The 16893-nt window shown below is 39.0% G+C and overlaps 1 protein-coding gene across 26 annotated transcripts in view; it reads right to left on the bottom strand.

Annotated features, from left to right (window-relative positions):
- The window catches only part of LOC101963192 (microtubule actin crosslinking factor 1), a 347556-nt gene that overhangs the window by 25453 nt on the left and 305210 nt on the right, over nt 1-16893 (bottom strand). For all 26 annotated transcript variants that reach the window (XM_078025963.1, XM_078025971.1, XM_078025962.1 and 23 more), the window contains 19 exons: nt 15962-16193; nt 15118-15344; nt 13858-13980; nt 13660-13761; nt 13169-13270; nt 12904-13077; nt 12657-12812; nt 12336-12533; nt 11710-11838; nt 10585-10758; nt 7834-7989; nt 7526-7732; nt 7270-7389; nt 6409-6578; nt 5087-5246; nt 4079-4273; nt 3384-3512; nt 1859-2002; nt 1209-1397 (listed from right to left, as the gene is read on the bottom strand). In XM_078025963.1, coding sequence (XP_077882089.1) covers nt 1209-1397; nt 1859-2002; nt 3384-3512; nt 4079-4273; nt 5087-5246; nt 6409-6578; nt 7270-7389; nt 7526-7732; nt 7834-7989; nt 10585-10758; nt 11710-11838; nt 12336-12533; nt 12657-12812; nt 12904-13077; nt 13169-13270; nt 13660-13761; nt 13858-13980; nt 15118-15344; nt 15962-16193 — 3087 coding nt within the window. The remainder of the gene's footprint in view (nt 1-1208; nt 1398-1858; nt 2003-3383; nt 3513-4078; nt 4274-5086; nt 5247-6408; nt 6579-7269; nt 7390-7525; nt 7733-7833; nt 7990-10584; nt 10759-11709; nt 11839-12335; nt 12534-12656; nt 12813-12903; nt 13078-13168; nt 13271-13659; nt 13762-13857; nt 13981-15117; nt 15345-15961; nt 16194-16893) is intronic.

The raw sequence follows: 16893 nt of genomic DNA, 5'->3' as shown, positions 1-16893 counted from the left end.
ACAAGCAGTGTGAGAAGAGCACCAATAATAAAACTCAAGGAACACCAAATAGGAACCAGTTCAGATGACTTGAGAAGGAATGGTCAGAAAGAGCCAAATATGCCACACATCAAATAAGACAAGGACTGAAAAGCATCCACTTGACTTAGCCAGTAGGACGTGCTAGAACTGTTTCAGTGGTCTAATGGGGTGGAAGTCAGACCACAGGGGCCAGTGGAGTGAATGGAAACCAAGGAAAGAGGTAGGGAAGAAGCTTGGTTGGAGAACAAAACAGGTAACAATGGTGGAAGCACAATGGGGTCATGTCTAGAGGCTGTGGAGTAAGAGTAAACAGAAAGGCAGAGCTTAAAGACCCAGGGGAGTGAGACTGGCCTTATCTAGGAGGATGACCTTAAAGTCAGCAGGGGAAGTGAGGAAGGTTAACTTCATAGGAAGTATAGGGAGTTCCTACTTGCTAGGGTAGTTTTTCACATTAACTAAAAAGATCATGTTGACTAAGAAAAAGTTCAACTAAGCAAGAACCATGCTTGCATTCAGTCTAAATTACCTCAGTTATAAGCCTTATTTGCCTAAGGATATATTAGGAACAAAGCTCAACTGAGCTTTCCTCCTTTTGGTTTCTTACGTGTTAGCCCCTCCTCTCTGGGTTCTGGCAAAAGCTCTTTCCAAACCCAGGTATAATAGGGATAGGCCAGTGAGTCCTTGGCTGCAATGAAGGCCAGACTTCTAAGCTGGCCCCCAAGGATCCTACTGCTGGTATATATGCCCTGTGTAATTCCCTTCCTGTGAGTGTGGGCAATGCCTGTGATAATGATGGAACAGTCATCATTTTATTTCATTACGTAAGAAAGTTTCTCCTGCTGGCTTTGAAAACACACTGAAGGCAGCCTCTAGGAGCTGAAAGCCAGCAAGAAGATGGAGACCTCAGTTCTACAACTGCAAGGAAGTGAATGAGCCTAGAAAAGGATCCCATACTCCAGATGAGAACTGTAGTATTGGCTGACACCTTGATTTCAGATGAGACCCCCAAAAAGATGACTCAGCTAACACAAGCTTGGAGTCCCAATCCACAGAAACTGTGAGGTAAGACTGTTGTTTTAAGCTGCTAAATTTGCGGTAACATGTGAAGCAGCAATTAAAAAATGACTACACAGGGCAAAGGAAATGGGCTCCAAAACTACACAGAAAATGCCAGTAAAGTAAGATACCTGATGCTCAGCAATAAGGGATTTAACTCGGTCGATGTTCTGAGGGACTGGCTCCTGATCTCGCTGTATAAGGGTGGTTTCAGCCCACTGGATCCATGCCAGTAGTTCTTCTAGGAGCTCAGCATTAGCTACCAGTTCTGACAGTGCTGTTTCCAGACGCTGCTGGTGCTGCTTAGCCCATGTCAGGACCTGTGGAGAAAGAAGGCAACCATAGCCTCTTTTTATCAAACACATCCCTTTGTCTCAAAGCATCTTTTCATCTTATCTGCAAAATGACTTTTTAGGGGAGATACCATGCAAGCCAGTCAAGATTCCTCTCTTACCCCAGTGAGAAAGCTTGGCTAAGAGCTGGGATAGGCAGGCAGTTCTCCTGAAAGCAGACCTAATACATGATATTAAACACAGGACTTCTCAGCAAAGAGGGAGCAACATACACCGTTGTCCATCAGAAGGCACTAACAAAGTACATCATTACATCAGCACTATTCTTCCAGATTGCTGCACATTGCCAAGAAGTCTTTACTAAAAAGTTAATTTTTGTTGAGATATTCACACTGAGTGAAAGATTACTTACCTGAGGAAAAAAGAAAACAAAGCTCCACAGTATGTTATCACTATCATTCCATTTTCTTGGGTGCACAGTGACTCACCTCCTCAAAGCGAGCTCGGATGATAGTGATCCAATGTTTGATGGTGGTAATGCAATCGGGATGGCAGACAGCCAGGATGACTTCTCCCATGGCTACCGCTGCATTAACATCAACTCGCTTTTCTTCCACTTTCTTCATGAATTCCTAAACAAGATTGAAAAATAAGAACTTAAATGTATCCACGATTAATTAATATTGAGAGGTGAAAGAAATTTCTATTTTTTTCCCTGATGTTTTAACAGGTCTCTAAAAACCTGTATATAGGTATGTCCAGCTTTTTTTTTTTTTTTTAATGGTACAAAGAATTGAACCCAGGGGAGCTCTACCACTGAGCCACATTTCCAGCCCTTTTTATTTTTCGTTTTGAGATAGGGTCTTGCTAAGTTGCTGAGGCTGGCCTTGATTTTGCAATCCTCCTGCCTTAGCCTCCTGAGCTGTTGGGATTACAGGCATGTGCCACCACAATTGGTGTCTCTGGTCCTCCCCCCGCCCCCTGCCACAATCAATTTTATTAATTCAGAATACAAAACTCTTTAAGAATGGTCTGACTGCTGCCTTCCTCTTCACCCTTATGGTACTTATTCAGTCTCTCATTTAGTAGGTTTCACCCACTTGTCCCTGCATCACACACCCAAATACGTACTAAATCTGTTCCTACCTCATGACCTTCAAGCCTATTATTCTGTTGTATTGCCTTTTCTTTCTAGTTCTCAAAGATGTTGGAAGGTGAGAGGTATTTCCTTTTATCCTAAGTGTCTTGCTCTGCTAGAGATGATGATAAAGCCTAAGGACACAGTAGTATGGCCTTTTTCCTATTCTGAATTAGTTTCTTTTTAAATCTTACTTTCATTCATTTCCACATTTATGAACATATTTGTTTTAGAAAAACATAAAGAGCTATAAAACACTATAATTTTTTTTAAAAAATTATAGGTGGGCACAATATCTTTACCTTATCTTTATGTGGTGCTAAGGATCAAACCCAGCGCCTCACTCATGTAGGTGAGCGCTCCACCACAGAGCCACAACCCCAGCTCAAAAACACAATATTAAAAAAAAAAAAAAATTCATAAGAGAATACAATGAGAAAACCAAGATTAAAATCTTGGGGTAGGTAACATGAAAATTAAAAAAGGAAACACTTCCCACCTCATTAGAGCAGACTGAGGCCCCAGACACTGAATTACTCTATAGCTTGGTAAGCAGTTCTGGGGAATCAGACTAGGACCCATAGCTAGTAACATAATAGTTAAGAAAAGGAGAATGCAGGGAAAAAGAGGAACAGTTCACATTTTCTTTATATAATACTACTGTGTTTTATTTGTTTATAACCAACATGAATCACTCTTGTAAAAATGAATAGTTACTTCTCTTTCCTTCCTACTAAACCGATGAGCTGAACTATTCCAGTTTTGTTCTTTCTCACATAATGGATGATATATGCAAGCAAATGCTGTTTTCTAAGTGGTGGGGCAGCCCTCACTGGGTGGACAGCACAAGTCACCGAACCTGAGAGCTGGATTACCTTATGAGTGTCAATGAGTGATTGCAGGGCCTCTGTGTCATCGGGAAGAGCCCCTCGAAAGCGAAGAGTTTGCTCTGCTTCAGAAAGCCACTCCAACAGCATGTGGACTGTGTCCCGAAACTCCTCTGCCTGAAATAACAAGCACAAAAGATTGGAACACTTTTTGCAGCCAAGCTCCTGGTCACTGGGCATGCCAAGGGAAAGGTCAGGGACTCAATTCTTTAGGATAACACAGGCACTTTTGTCCCCATCAGCCTCCACAAAGGTTATCTTTCATTTATAGATCTTGAAAACCAGCTGAATTTGTTATTTCTTTAATACAAACGAGTGTTAAAGTCTTGTAGAACGTTCAGAATACTAATTTTTTTTATGTTCATTTTGAGACTGGCTGGAATGATTCTATAAAGGAAACTAAAAGAGGATCTGTTCAGAGTTGGGCACAGTGGTACCCACCTGTGATCCCAGTGGCTTGGGAGGCTTAGGCAGGAGGATCACGAGTTTAAAGCCAGCCTCAGCAAAGCAAGGTGCTAATAAGCAACTCAGTGAGATCTTGTCTCTAAATAAAATACAAAATAGGGCTGGGGATGTGGGGCTCAGTGGTTGAGTGCTTTGAGTTCAATACCCGGTACCAAAAAAAAAAAAAAGAATCTGTTTAGATTCTCTGTCTTGTGGTTGGCCCAACAAATGTCTCTTACCTGTTTTAAAGCCTGCTCAAGTCGGCTTTGCTTGGAAACAGACAGTTTACAGACAGTGTCCCAGCGAGTGCTAAGTTCTTGGAGCTGTCCTTTTACCCAAGTGGTGTCGTCTCGACTATTCTCAATCAGTTCTCTGCCTGACCGCTTCAAGACCTGAACAGTTCCTGTTCGTTTTCCCAGTTCCTTCTGGAAAACCTAGAAAAGATGATAGGACAATTAGTTTGAGAAACGTTTTGAGTCTGAGGAGCAAAACACTGAGAAAGTAGTTATTCATCTGGTGGGTTCTAATCTTTTTTTATGCACAGAAGAGGAAAAATGTGTAGAAAAGAACACCAGAAGACATGGTTCTATAAAAGTCAATTCAGGAATTTATAAGCTGTGTGACTTTGGATAAGGTAGTTAACTTGAGTCCCAGTTTTATCTTCTATATAATGGAAATAATTATATTAACTTTCCAGAATTATGGGAGATAAAAAGGAATACAACTACAGTGCATAGAATAAATTTTATATAAATTCAAGGTAGAGTTCAATGCTTTGTAGTTAAAAAGGAGGACAGTATGCAGTTCAAAATGACAGGTTATAATAAATAGTGGTGTGCATAATATTAGACTTGTTAGGTTTTGAATGGTTTTAAACCATTCAAAAATGGTTTTAAAAAAATCTCTCCCATTGCCATATTAGGTTATCAGTGAAAAGAATATTTTAAGGGTTTCTTTCTGAATTTAAATTCATTTTGTGACTCAACTGAGAGACAAACAGAAAGAGGGAGAATTTCAAAGTGAAGTTTATATATTGCCAACTCTGAATCAAACCAATTTTGGTAAATTCTTTATGAATGATGCAGAATCCAGCCAAAGTTTGTTTAAACACAGAAAAAGAGGAGATGCCTCTTAGCAAAGATACAGGCTGTTAGGCTTTTTCTCCCTTAAATGGCTAACACAGGGCAAAAAGGTACCCACAGACCCTATGATTTTGCCTTCTTTGAGGCCCAAATCTTGTCCCTCACCTTATGGGCATCCATAAGATTCATAACAAGGTCGAGGTCCCCATGCACAGGCTGGTCCTCAGCCAGCTGTGGCTCTACCTTGTATAACCAGTCAACCAAGGCCTGCAAAGCATCCATAAACTGGCCTGAAAACAGCAGGGCTTCCTCCAACTTATGTTGCCTGAAAGAAGCACACAAATTCCACTGTTTTTATGATCCTTTTAATGGATGACTTATAATTCTGACTTCCTGAAAAGGAAAATTGCTTGAACTCTATATAGTGAATTCCATGTGAGAATAGTTAGAATAAAAAGTGACTAAGAGAAGTGCCCACACACTTTTAATCAAACTACTCTTTAGAGTGCAAGGGATAGGTATGGATACACTTTGTAAATCTTGCAGTCCAATGATACAAGGATACACCTTAATAATCCAAGGTCTGTTGTTAATTACTTTCTAGTACTCCAAGCAGAGAATGAGCATTTGGGTAATGGTCTAGAGTCAGGAGTTCAACTCCTAGCCCTATACTAGTTGTGTGACCCTGGGCTGTTGCTTTACTTCTTTGCACCCATCATTTCATCAAAAAAGTACAAATAGTTCAGACATCTTATAATATTTAACACAGCATAATGGGTAGGAGAGGATAAAAGTACAACTTTGAGAACCAAATTGTAGGTTCAAATCCCAGGTCAGCACCTTAGCTGAGTGACCTTGGTGGAGTGAAGAAACCTCACTGTGGGGGCTGGGATTGTGGCTCAGTAGTAGAGCGCTCGCCTAGCATGGGCGGGACCCGGGTTCGATCCTCAGCACCATATAAAAATAAAGGCATTGTGTTGTGTCCATCTACACCTAAAAAAATAAATATTTAAAAAAATATTTATATATATATAAAATAAACCTCACTGTGATCGTTTCCTCATCTGTGAAATGATAATAATAATAGTATACACCTTGCTGATTTTGATGAGGATTAATGATTAGTAGGCACTGTTGGGCACACATTCAGTAATAACTGATTAGGAAAGATCAGGTATTATGGTTGAATATATGTAGAAGCTTTGCACAGTGTTTGACACTGAGAATGCTGAATAAGACAGGTATTGATATTATAAATTGGTGATTTACAAATATTTGGCTTAATTTTCATGGGCCTCTCCCTTATTAATACAACAAAATTCAAGTTTAAAACATGAGTATTTTAATACATTGTATTCAAATTCCTTCATAACTCTTTGAATTCAATACTGATGCATTAGGCTTGTCACTATTTTAATCTACTAACAGATTCTTAAGTTACTTCTGACACAATGTACAGACCCTTGAAGGGGATATTTAATGCTCACCGCTCCACAGACTTGCCACAAACAGTATCCCATTTGTCTCTGACTTCTCCCAACAAGTTGTCAAGTTTTTGAGTATCATCTGCAAGCAATGTCTTCTCTTTCAGTGCTCTGCCAGTCCTAATTGTTGTATCATATACAGGCTGTTTGCCACCAAGAGTTTTCTGAAACTCCTGTTTCCAGAAAGCAAAAGTGTGGCAAAAATCAGATCACGGCACAAGGCCCTCAATTCAATCCCCAGAACCCAAACAAACAAAAACAACGGATGATATCTTTATTTGGAACAATTTTTTTTTTTTTAAATTTTCAGATTAGAAGCCAAAAATAGTATGAAAAAAAAACTAAAGTAAACTAAAATTAACAATAGCTTATCATTAAGAAATTTATCATTTTTTGTTATGGCACATACAGCAGTGCATGGCAATTTCCAAAAGCCTACATGTTGGCTGGTTGCTTTCATAACCACTTCACTATTATTTAAAAGAGTAAATGTCATGGTTAAATAGTGTCTAGATATAAAATGGAACCTGGGCTGGGGCTGTAGCTCAGTAGTAGAGCACTTATCTATCATCAGTAAGGTACTGGATTAGATCCCCAGCACTGGGGTTAAAGGGTTGGGTAGGGGAGGGGAAGGAACCCTGGCTTCATCATCTTGACTTTTTAACATTAACCAATTGCCCCCAACCCCCACAAGACGGGGCCTTGCTAAGTTGCCTTGAACTTGGGATCCTTCTGCCTCAGCCTTTTGGGTCACTGGGATCACAGGCATGTGCCAACATGCCTGGCTATCTTTGGTTTTTAATTAGCTCTGATTTCTATTTTTAGCAAGCTAGCTCAGGACCTAGCAACAATTAACTTCTTTACCTTATGCTTAGAAAGTTGGAGTTTAATTTTGTCTGGGTCATTTGATATCTCCAGTTCAGAGTCCAGGTGACTTTCTGCATCTTCTAGCCAGTCAATCAGTTTTTTCCAAGCTTCATGGAACTAAAATTATAATAAATAAATTCCAATAGGAATGAAAATGAAAACTGTACAATTTATTTTTAAGAACAATTCCAGAGATACAACATATGCAGCATAAGGTTGTTCAATAAGTTAATGTCTTTCTTTGATAACTTACTTGTTTTGCTCGCTTCCTAGCATCATCTAGTGATCGCCCTCTTTCAATAGATCGCTGGACAACCTTCTCCCACCGAGACTGGACACTAACCAACAAATTCTTAATGAGAACAACATCTTGTTTTTGGCTAAGGAACTTTAACTGATTTCCGGTTTGATCCAGCTCAATGATCTGGTCTCGATGAGCATTAACTTCATTAGCAAAAACCTGAGGGAACAATGTTGCTTTTTAAACTTGAAATAAGATAAAGGAGTATTCCTTTCAACTAGTTCCTTCCAAAGGATGGCAATATCATGAATCATAGTTACCTTATGCTCTTCAATCTGGGAAAGGACGGTGTTTAGAATCAGGCTGGGGGGAGAAGCAATGTTTAAACTCTGTTCTGCTAGAGTGAGCCAGTTGATAAACTCTTGTAGGGAATTCTGGAATTCTGTTGCCAGGTTGAGGGCCTCTTCCAGCTTTGACTGAATTTTAAATAAAACACACACACACAAAATGCCAAATCAAGAATTATAGTTTGAACAACAAAGGTATGAATTGTATGCCTCTAAATAGGAAGTCTCATTTAATTAACCTAAAAACACAGGAAGTCTGTAAAGAAGGGTACATTTTAATGTTAGTGTCTGAAATTAAAACAACGAACAAGCAGTGTACACATGGAAAAGGAATGAGAAAAATTAGCAAGCAAAGTTCCTTTCCTAGACACTCTCCTATTCCTGGGGCATTTAAGAAGAGAAGTAGCTGGGTGCAGTGGTGCACGCCTGTAATCCCAGCAGCTTGGGAGGCTGAGACAGGAGGATGGCGAGTTCAAAGCCAGACTGAGTCACTGAGCAACTCAGTGAGACCCTGTCTCTAAATAAAATACAAAATAGGGCTGGGGATGTGGCTCAGTGGTTGAGTGCCCCTGAGCTCAATCCCTGGTACAAAAAAAAAAAAAAGTAGTAAAACTGTTTAATAAAGTAAGTGAAGAGACCCCTTTGGGATGACAGCTATAGGACCTGTAACCTGCTTTGGGCAAAAATCTTGGTTTCTTTTAATATACCTTTGTGATATAAAGAATAACTAACTGAAAAGTACATTACTATCAACATGATGTGTGCTATAGTGTTCTCTGTTTAAATGTGCATTTCTAGAAGATACAACACATGAAATGCCCACGTCTTATATCTTATGCCACAAGCAGAAAAGTTAACAAAAAAATGACAGACATTCTCGGCAAAAGTTTAATAATACTAGTTGTTGGGTTTGAACCCAAGGCCTCTCGCATGCTAGGCATGACCTCCATCAGAGCCACACCACTAACCCCAACCTAAATTAACCTAAATTAGAATGGTAAAAGCAGTGGCTCCTTAAGGGCAAGTGCTACTGTCTGTAAGTACACCTTAATTCCAGAGTTCACAAGCTCATCCTGAGGGACCTCTACCTACAACATCTTAGTGATTGCTTCTGACTATGGACCACCTACCAGGTAGGCAAAGGAAAATAGGCTACTAAAAAATGAATATATTAAATAAAAAGAATATGTCCAGAATTTTTTAAAAATGAGTATTTTACGGCTGAGAATGTGGCTCAGGGATAGTGTGCTTGCTTAGCATGCATAAAGCTCTGGCTTCAATCCCTAGCAACACACACACACACACACACACACACACACACACACACACACACGCAGTTTCACAAAGAAACCCCAAGATGTGCACTAAAAATGTCTAGCTGCTTTTCATCTTTATGCTTCCAAGTTACTTTTGTAAACTCAAAAAACCAAAAACTTAAAAATTAATGTTATAAAAAATGTACAGGGTTGAGAGTATAGCTCAATGGTAGAATACTTGGCTAACGTGAGAGACCCTGGGTTCCATTCCTAGCAACACACACACATATACACAGAGCAAACAAGTGGAAAATAAAGTATACCTCAAATGTATCATAGAAAAGTTTAGAAATTAATATACTATTGTAAATTCCTAGACAACAGGAATTCTTAACCATTGTTAAATCTATGAATTTCTTAATATAGTAAACATTTAATAAGTGACTTTATTAATTCTGAAATGTAATGTTCTTATAAAATCAGAGATTAGAATCCTTGACACCTGGCTTTGCTTATCAATTGTGATGATGGGAACTATATAAGTTCTGAGGCAGTTTGCTCAACTATAAGAAAACTTCCTGAGTAGGAGCCAAAATTTGCCTTAGTTTATTTATTCTCAGTTCTGTCATCTGCAGGAACTACAGATGAGAGTCTGTGCAAAGACTGGAACACAGCCATGCATTCAAGTCTTTTGGCCACACCTCATATCACAATATTACCCACCCTATACTATAAGAATTCTATGAAATTAATGCTTCTCTCAAAAATGCTCATATCAGTTTTATGTCCTTCTGCCCATTAATTTCGTAACGATAGGGTCCATTTATTTACTGTTTCCACTATAAACCTAGCACAGAGCCCAGTACACACTTGTTCAGTAACTATTTATTGAGTGAACATGACCATTAGGTTTGTATGCGTATTTCACACTGGATTTGACAAGCATAGAACAGAATGAAGCTCTGTACTCATAAAAAACAATCTTTTTGGCATATGTCTTGACCCCTGATGACCTTTCTATTATACAGAAAATAAGTGAATTTCTGAGGAATAGTGGGAAGAGGTCACTAATTTTTAGTAAATTTTCTTGCATGGAGAATTGTCAGTCACACTTCTTACACACTTGTTCTAATCCCAAACCCAACAAAACCTTGTTTCTAAGCAGGGATGCAGATCAGAGATTAATATGGGAGGGATTATTACTAAACAGCCATAGTCATTAATGTCTTAAACTGGTAGATGGAGGAAAGGAATGATTAATTGTAAAAGCAAGTTTCAGTAGAAACTAGAATTATTGATACAGATAGAAAACAAATAGACAAAATAGCTTGATTATTTAAAGCCAATTCTAAGGGTATCAGTTCTGTAACCTCTGTTATATTGGTCTTTGAAAAATCTTTAGAAACAAGATGGTAATTACATGTAGTCACCAAGCAAACTGCTCAAACATAGGGTTTTGTGGGAATACCTTTCTTTCTTCCATCTTACTGCTGACTACATGCCACTTCTGTTCCAAAAGAGCTACACTCTGTTCCGTCTTTGAGCCAGACCCAGAGTCATCTCGACTCAGAAGCATGAGCCTGCCTTTGTCAAGTAGCTGATTGTAAGTCTCTTCCTTGGCTTTCAGCTGGGAGTAGAGTTCCTACGAGAAAAGGCAGTAAAGATATCAATACCTGTTCCCTCAAAGACACCCACATACAGATTCACAAACATAACCTGGAAAAGTCAAAGAAGCTCTCATCTAGACTAAAAAGCTTCTTGTAGATTTCATTCAACTGCTGAATTGGTAGGGAATAGAACTCACTATTCTTCATTTATACTAAAATAACTCTGTCACTACATAAATAGAAGAAAAAAGTTTTGTTTCTTTTTAGGATCAAAGAGAACAAAACTATTCCTCAATAACCTATTCCCTTTTCAATAAAGAATTTGCATAGAAATAATGTTGTCTTTTGTTTTAAGCCCAATTTCTTGAAATATTATCAGAATTTCTGATTTTCCTAACACCACTGAGCAGTTTTCTTTAATACAAACAGATCTATGCTATGTATTTGTAACCCCCCCCCCCCATCCAGTGCTGGAGTTCAAACCCAGGGTCTCACACATGCCAAGCAAGTGCTCTACCACCGGGCTATACCCCCAGCCCTCATATTTGTCTTCTTGATGCTCCCACTTTCTAGTCAATATTCTTGTACCAACCAAGCAGTCCAACTCAAAATCTACAAGCTCAATGACATATTTCTAGCTTATTCTTCCCTGATAGTACTGCTGCCCACAGTAGGGTATTAAAATCTGTAAATGAGGGCTGGAGATGTGGCACAAGTGGTAGCGCGCTTGCCTGGCATGCGTGTGGTCCGGGTTTGATCTTCAGCACCACAAACAAACAAAGATATTGTGTCTGCCGAAAACTAAAAAATAAATATTAAAATTCTCTCTCTTAAAAAAAAAATCTGTAAATAAGCAGTTAATGCTCAAGGTTATTCTACATTGTTGGTAAAAATTCACTACTTTGTAGATTCCCAGATATATACACCTCAGAAAGTAGCTATTAAATGTGGGATACTTATTCTCAGTTTAAAAAAGTTGCTATTACCATATGTGTATCAAGCTGTTCTCTAGCAGTTTCAGGAAGTCCTCCAGTGGGTTTAGATGCAGAAAGTTGGCTCTCCATTCTAGTCAATTCCAAGAGGAAATCTTCAATTTCACTGTGGAAACCCTGGGCCTTTTGAAAAAAAGAATAATCAGTGATGTCAGTAGTCAATTCTCAGCTTTACAAGTAAACTTTCTCAATAATCCTATGAGGAATGTTATTATGAGGAAGGAATTAGGAACTGTACACAGCCAGAGTTGTTCTGTTATACTACTGGTATAATCTATTTGTTTATTGTTAGAATCTAGCAGAATCCTTCAAACCTCACTGTAACATAGTATAGATGTCTGATATAATCTGATGAATGGATTACTTGACCAAGGCACTGCTGCCCAGGGAGAGACCTGACTAGATCTAGAGAAAAAACAGAATCTGTGAACAAGCGGGGGGACATGAAGATCTACTAATTCTGAATAGTAAATAGATGGAGCTACACACAAACACAAAAAAGAACCACCTAATCAAAGCTACTTTTCTCGGACAAGTTTCAACAAGACACCAAGTGGTATCTTCTCCAGGATGGTGTCCTCTACACAGCAATTCCTATCTACCTTGGATAATGCACATACCTGCTGTAGTGTTGACTGGAGCTGCTGCTCCCTCTCCTCTGTTTTCTGTAGCACTGATTCCCAGCATTGGTTCATAGTTTCCAAGCGGCTCCTTAAGCTGCTGGCATCATCTCCAGCACTTGATTCAAGGAGCTCATTGCCAGCTTTGTTGACTGTTTCTACTGTAGCTTGATGAGCCAAAACATCATTTTTCAGAACCTAAAAAAAACATAGAATAGCATAATGTAGCTCTAAAACTATCATTAAATCATCAAAAAGCTTCTGTGAGCAATATATGACCTCAAGCTAACAGAATTAGAGATGAAAAATGAAAATACTTACATGGTGCTTTGCAAGTTCAACTTCAATGACTTTTGGATCTCCACTTATTGGTCTCTGAGCATCTAGCAACTCTTCAGTGTGAGTCAGCCAACTCATTAGTTCCTCTAAGGCATGTTGGAACTGGCCAAGGGCCAAGAGAGCACCTTCTAGCTTATGCTGCTCGGAACAAGACAGAAAAGGAACATTTGTTAGGGAATTAAAAAAGAGCACAGAACATTTCATTCATGTATTCTACCACTCGCCTTACCTGTCTGTGGGCAATTTTCTCACCCAGGTTCTCCCAGAGGTGTTTGAGTTCTGTCAGTGGTTCGCGTATAATGTCTCTGTCTGTTTCATCAGTAGCTTTCTTTAACATCAATTCACCCTGGTGATTGAGCTTCTCCATCTCAATTTGCTGCTGGTAAACTTCCACTTTGAACTCCTATCAGAGATGTACGAGGTGTTAATATCAAACCAAGCCTTTAAAAGCTGAAAAGAAGCACCTCTTCCTCCAATCCTCTCCAGATACAAACCTTCATCTCATTTAACTGATCTTTAACAGTGTTGAGGTCAGTGCCAACAGGGGGCATGGTGCAGAGTTTGATCACAGTGTTGTCCAGCCAGTCATACATAGCCTAAAATAAAAATACAAATATAGAAAACAAAAGTGAAAAAAAATATACAGGGTTGGGAGAGAACTAGCATTATTCTTGCTAATACTGTGCTTCATGATACCCTGGGTATGGACTTCCAGCAAGCAATAACTTTCACAATAAGGCCAACTTCACTGTGCAGGTGAAAGACTATAAACAGGACAAGCATGCCATGACGATAAAAATGGCTAAAGGAGTAGCAACAGCCTATGCCAGTGCTTTTTCCAGTAGAAGTGGGAGTCTCTGGCTAGAAACATGAAACCAGCACTGTTTTCAGTGAGAACCCCATGAAGGTGATTCACTCTTGTGCTGAATTCAGAAAATGACCAAGGAACTTTTGTTTCCTAAGTGGTCAATTCCCGGCCTCTTACCTGAAGAGTGTCCTGATATTGCACAGCAGCTTGCATGGCATCCTCAAGTTTTTCTAGCCTCTCTTTCCATGTTTTGTTTAAGTTTTCCCAAGCATTGTTCATCTAGAAGAAAAATATCCAATCAGATTCTTTAAGTAATATCACTCTCCATCTGAATACACTATTGTTTCATCTGAACTCCTCATTTGTTTTCCACACCTCATCAATGCTCTTCTTCACTTCAGGCTTCTCAGTTTCTCCACAGGCAAAAATTAAATCTGCTCCAAGGATTCGAATGAACTCCAGCTCCTCATGCAGACCATCTGTCTCCTCCTTAATAGTCTACATGTAAAGATATAATAGAACATGAGCCAAAGGTGAAAGCAGAACAGAACTTCTCAAACTTTGTACATGCTCCATCAAGAGCACACAATGAACAGAACTGTCAATCTCAAAGGTTTTCAGTCCTCTTAATATTTTGTTTATCCGGATAGTACAGTTTAGACTCCAAAATATATATCAAATATACATTATGGCCAGGCATGGTGGTGCACACCTGTAATCCCAGAGCATGGGAGGCTGAGACAGGAAGATTGTGAGTTCAAAGCCAGCCTCAATGACTTAGCAAGGCCCTAAGCAACTCAGCGAGAATCTTTCTCTAAATACAAAAAGGGGCTGGTGATGTGGCTCAATGTTAAAGCATCCCTGGGTTCAATTCCCAGTACCAAAAATAAACACACACACACACACACACACACACACAAACAAATCTACATAACACAATGACACAATGAGCATGCAATGATGGTAAAAATGGCAGTAGAAATTTCGGACAGTATGGGAAAGTTGTAATAAACTTCAATAATTTTACAAATGGTTCATCCCTTCATGCCTCCAAGGAGATTACAATCTATAGCTAGAAGTCTATTAGAGAGAAGTAAATGAATAAGATGAAATAATGTAGCATAAATCACAAAGTCAGCACTAACAGACCAGCATAACAGGAGTGCTAGGCTATATAATTTTGAAGAAAGTCAGTGCTGTGCCGGATCCTAAAGTGTGGTTCATGGACTGACACTGACAAGGGCGAGGAAAGAATTAATTTTGATATGGAAAAATATCAGGGTAGGCTTGGCTTATGGAAACTGGATAAAATAAGGTCGAAAGCATTTTTAGTAAAAACTAGACTCTGCAAAAAGACTAGAAAAAGATAATTGTTACCTATGGATGATGGGTCCCAAACTAGGAAATTTTCTTTCCTACTATTTAATTTTTTACATTAAAGAAATTGAGTAGTTTTTTTTTCCCCTGGTGGAAAAAAAAAGCCTTAAACACACACACACACACACACACACACACACACACACACACACACACAATTTCAAGGCACTTAACCTGGCTAACAGTTGGCATAACCTACTTGGATAGAGTGCTTTGCTGGAGGACACACACACAAAAGGGGCTTTGTTTTCTTCTTACCTCGGCAGCTTCAACCTGTTGCTTGATGATGGATGGGTCAATGCCTGGGCTTTCCAAGTCATGGACAATGTCCTGAGTGTCTTTGATGGTGGTCAGGAGAGCTGCCATGTCATACCAGAACTTCTCCGCTAATTCAAGGACATCAAGGAATTTAATTTCTCGCTCTTCAGCCCGAGCTTTTATGTCTTCCCAGAAGAATACCATTTGGTCCAGTTTGTCCTGGATTTCTGAGTGGGTAAAGAAGAGATGTGAAAACAGGAGTTCTTGGAGTATTTAAAATCAATCTCATCAGAAATTCTGACATTTTCAGTGAAACTATCTTTAAAAATTCTCTTAAGATGTATAAATGATGTATTTTAGCTTTATTATTATTTCTACTTTCATATTTTCTGCCCATGTTGGTCTCCCCCATAAAGGGGCCACAGAAGTAATATGGAAATATCTAATATAAAGGTACTACTAAGATAAAATCCCCTAATTTACAAAGGGCTGTGATGGAAACTCTACTTCCAGTGTTCTGTGTTCAACTTGTTTATTTCCCGTGGAAAATGTTATAAAACGTAGTTATGTTCTACCCACTATTGCTACTGTAGTTTACTCACATTAGGGGTTAAAGGAGGATTTGTTTCCTGGCCTGGGAATCTAACTACCAATTGTAACCTTATTTCAATGGGGAATACATGTTCTGAATTCTAAATGACTTCCAAACGACTTTTTAGAATACTCATTACTTGGGGACTGTCTTTACATTCAATGCAATACATCTGGTAGGATGCTAGAGATAACTTCAGCTTGAAATTTATTCTGTTGACTTTCTTTAAAAATAAGTAGATCCAACAAGCACCTTTTGCAGCCAAATCCTTGTCTGCTCCTTGAGATCGCCCAATGAGCTCTTCTCCACGGCGCATTAGGGCCTCAAAGGATGGCTGAAGTTTTTCTAGCTCCACGGTGGCACTCTTATTGTCACTGATGCACTCTCTGATCTTGTCTACTTCAGCAGGAATCAGGGGTGGCATTCGCAGACGAGAGGAAAGATTCTCCAGAGTCTCCAACATGGGCTCAATTTTATCATGGAACTAAATAAAGTTGGAATATTAGCCATCACTAGTAACTTATCATACTTTTTGGGGAAATGTTGGGAATAAGGAGTAGATATAAATCTGTGTTCAGTTTAGCCCAATGGCTGTTAAAGTTTTGGGTTTGGCCAATAGATCATTTTGGGCCTAGTACACTAGAACTGGGCTATTGGGGTCGGGGGGGAAGGGCAATATTTATTTGAGTCAAAAGATATTAAGTAATATGCCAGAAATCCAACTCAAATCATTAGTGTTGTCGTAAAACTTCTATTCCAACTAATACAATGAGAAAGGAACAAGACTATGAAACTGGTGAGAGTCAGTATGTCAACATCTCAGATGACAGTTGCATGCAACACACCAGACCAACAAGTTAGATGCCCTCCACCAGCTGTATAAATGGATGAGGAACTAAATATGGTACATGACTTGGAATTTAAAAGCATACAATTTGACAACTCACCGTACATAACAGTGAGAGAGGGAAATGTTGGCATGAGAAAAGGCAAATCTAACCTCATTCTAAAAGAACAATTACCTTTCCACATTTCTGGTACTCTGAATAACATGACTATAAGTATAAAATTCTCATTTTATGATCTGAGGCAGAAAGTGAAGAAAACAGAGAAGCTTGCCTCTTAAAAAAACCATCTAAAACTAACGCTGGATTCATTCAAAATAAAACTTACCAATTTTAAGT

Source organism: Ictidomys tridecemlineatus, chromosome 11 (assembly GCF_052094955.1).
Source record: "Ictidomys tridecemlineatus isolate mIctTri1 chromosome 11, mIctTri1.hap1, whole genome shotgun sequence".
Taxonomy (NCBI): domain Eukaryota; kingdom Metazoa; phylum Chordata; class Mammalia; order Rodentia; family Sciuridae; genus Ictidomys; species Ictidomys tridecemlineatus.
This window is presented reverse-complemented; position numbering and strand designations above follow the sequence as displayed.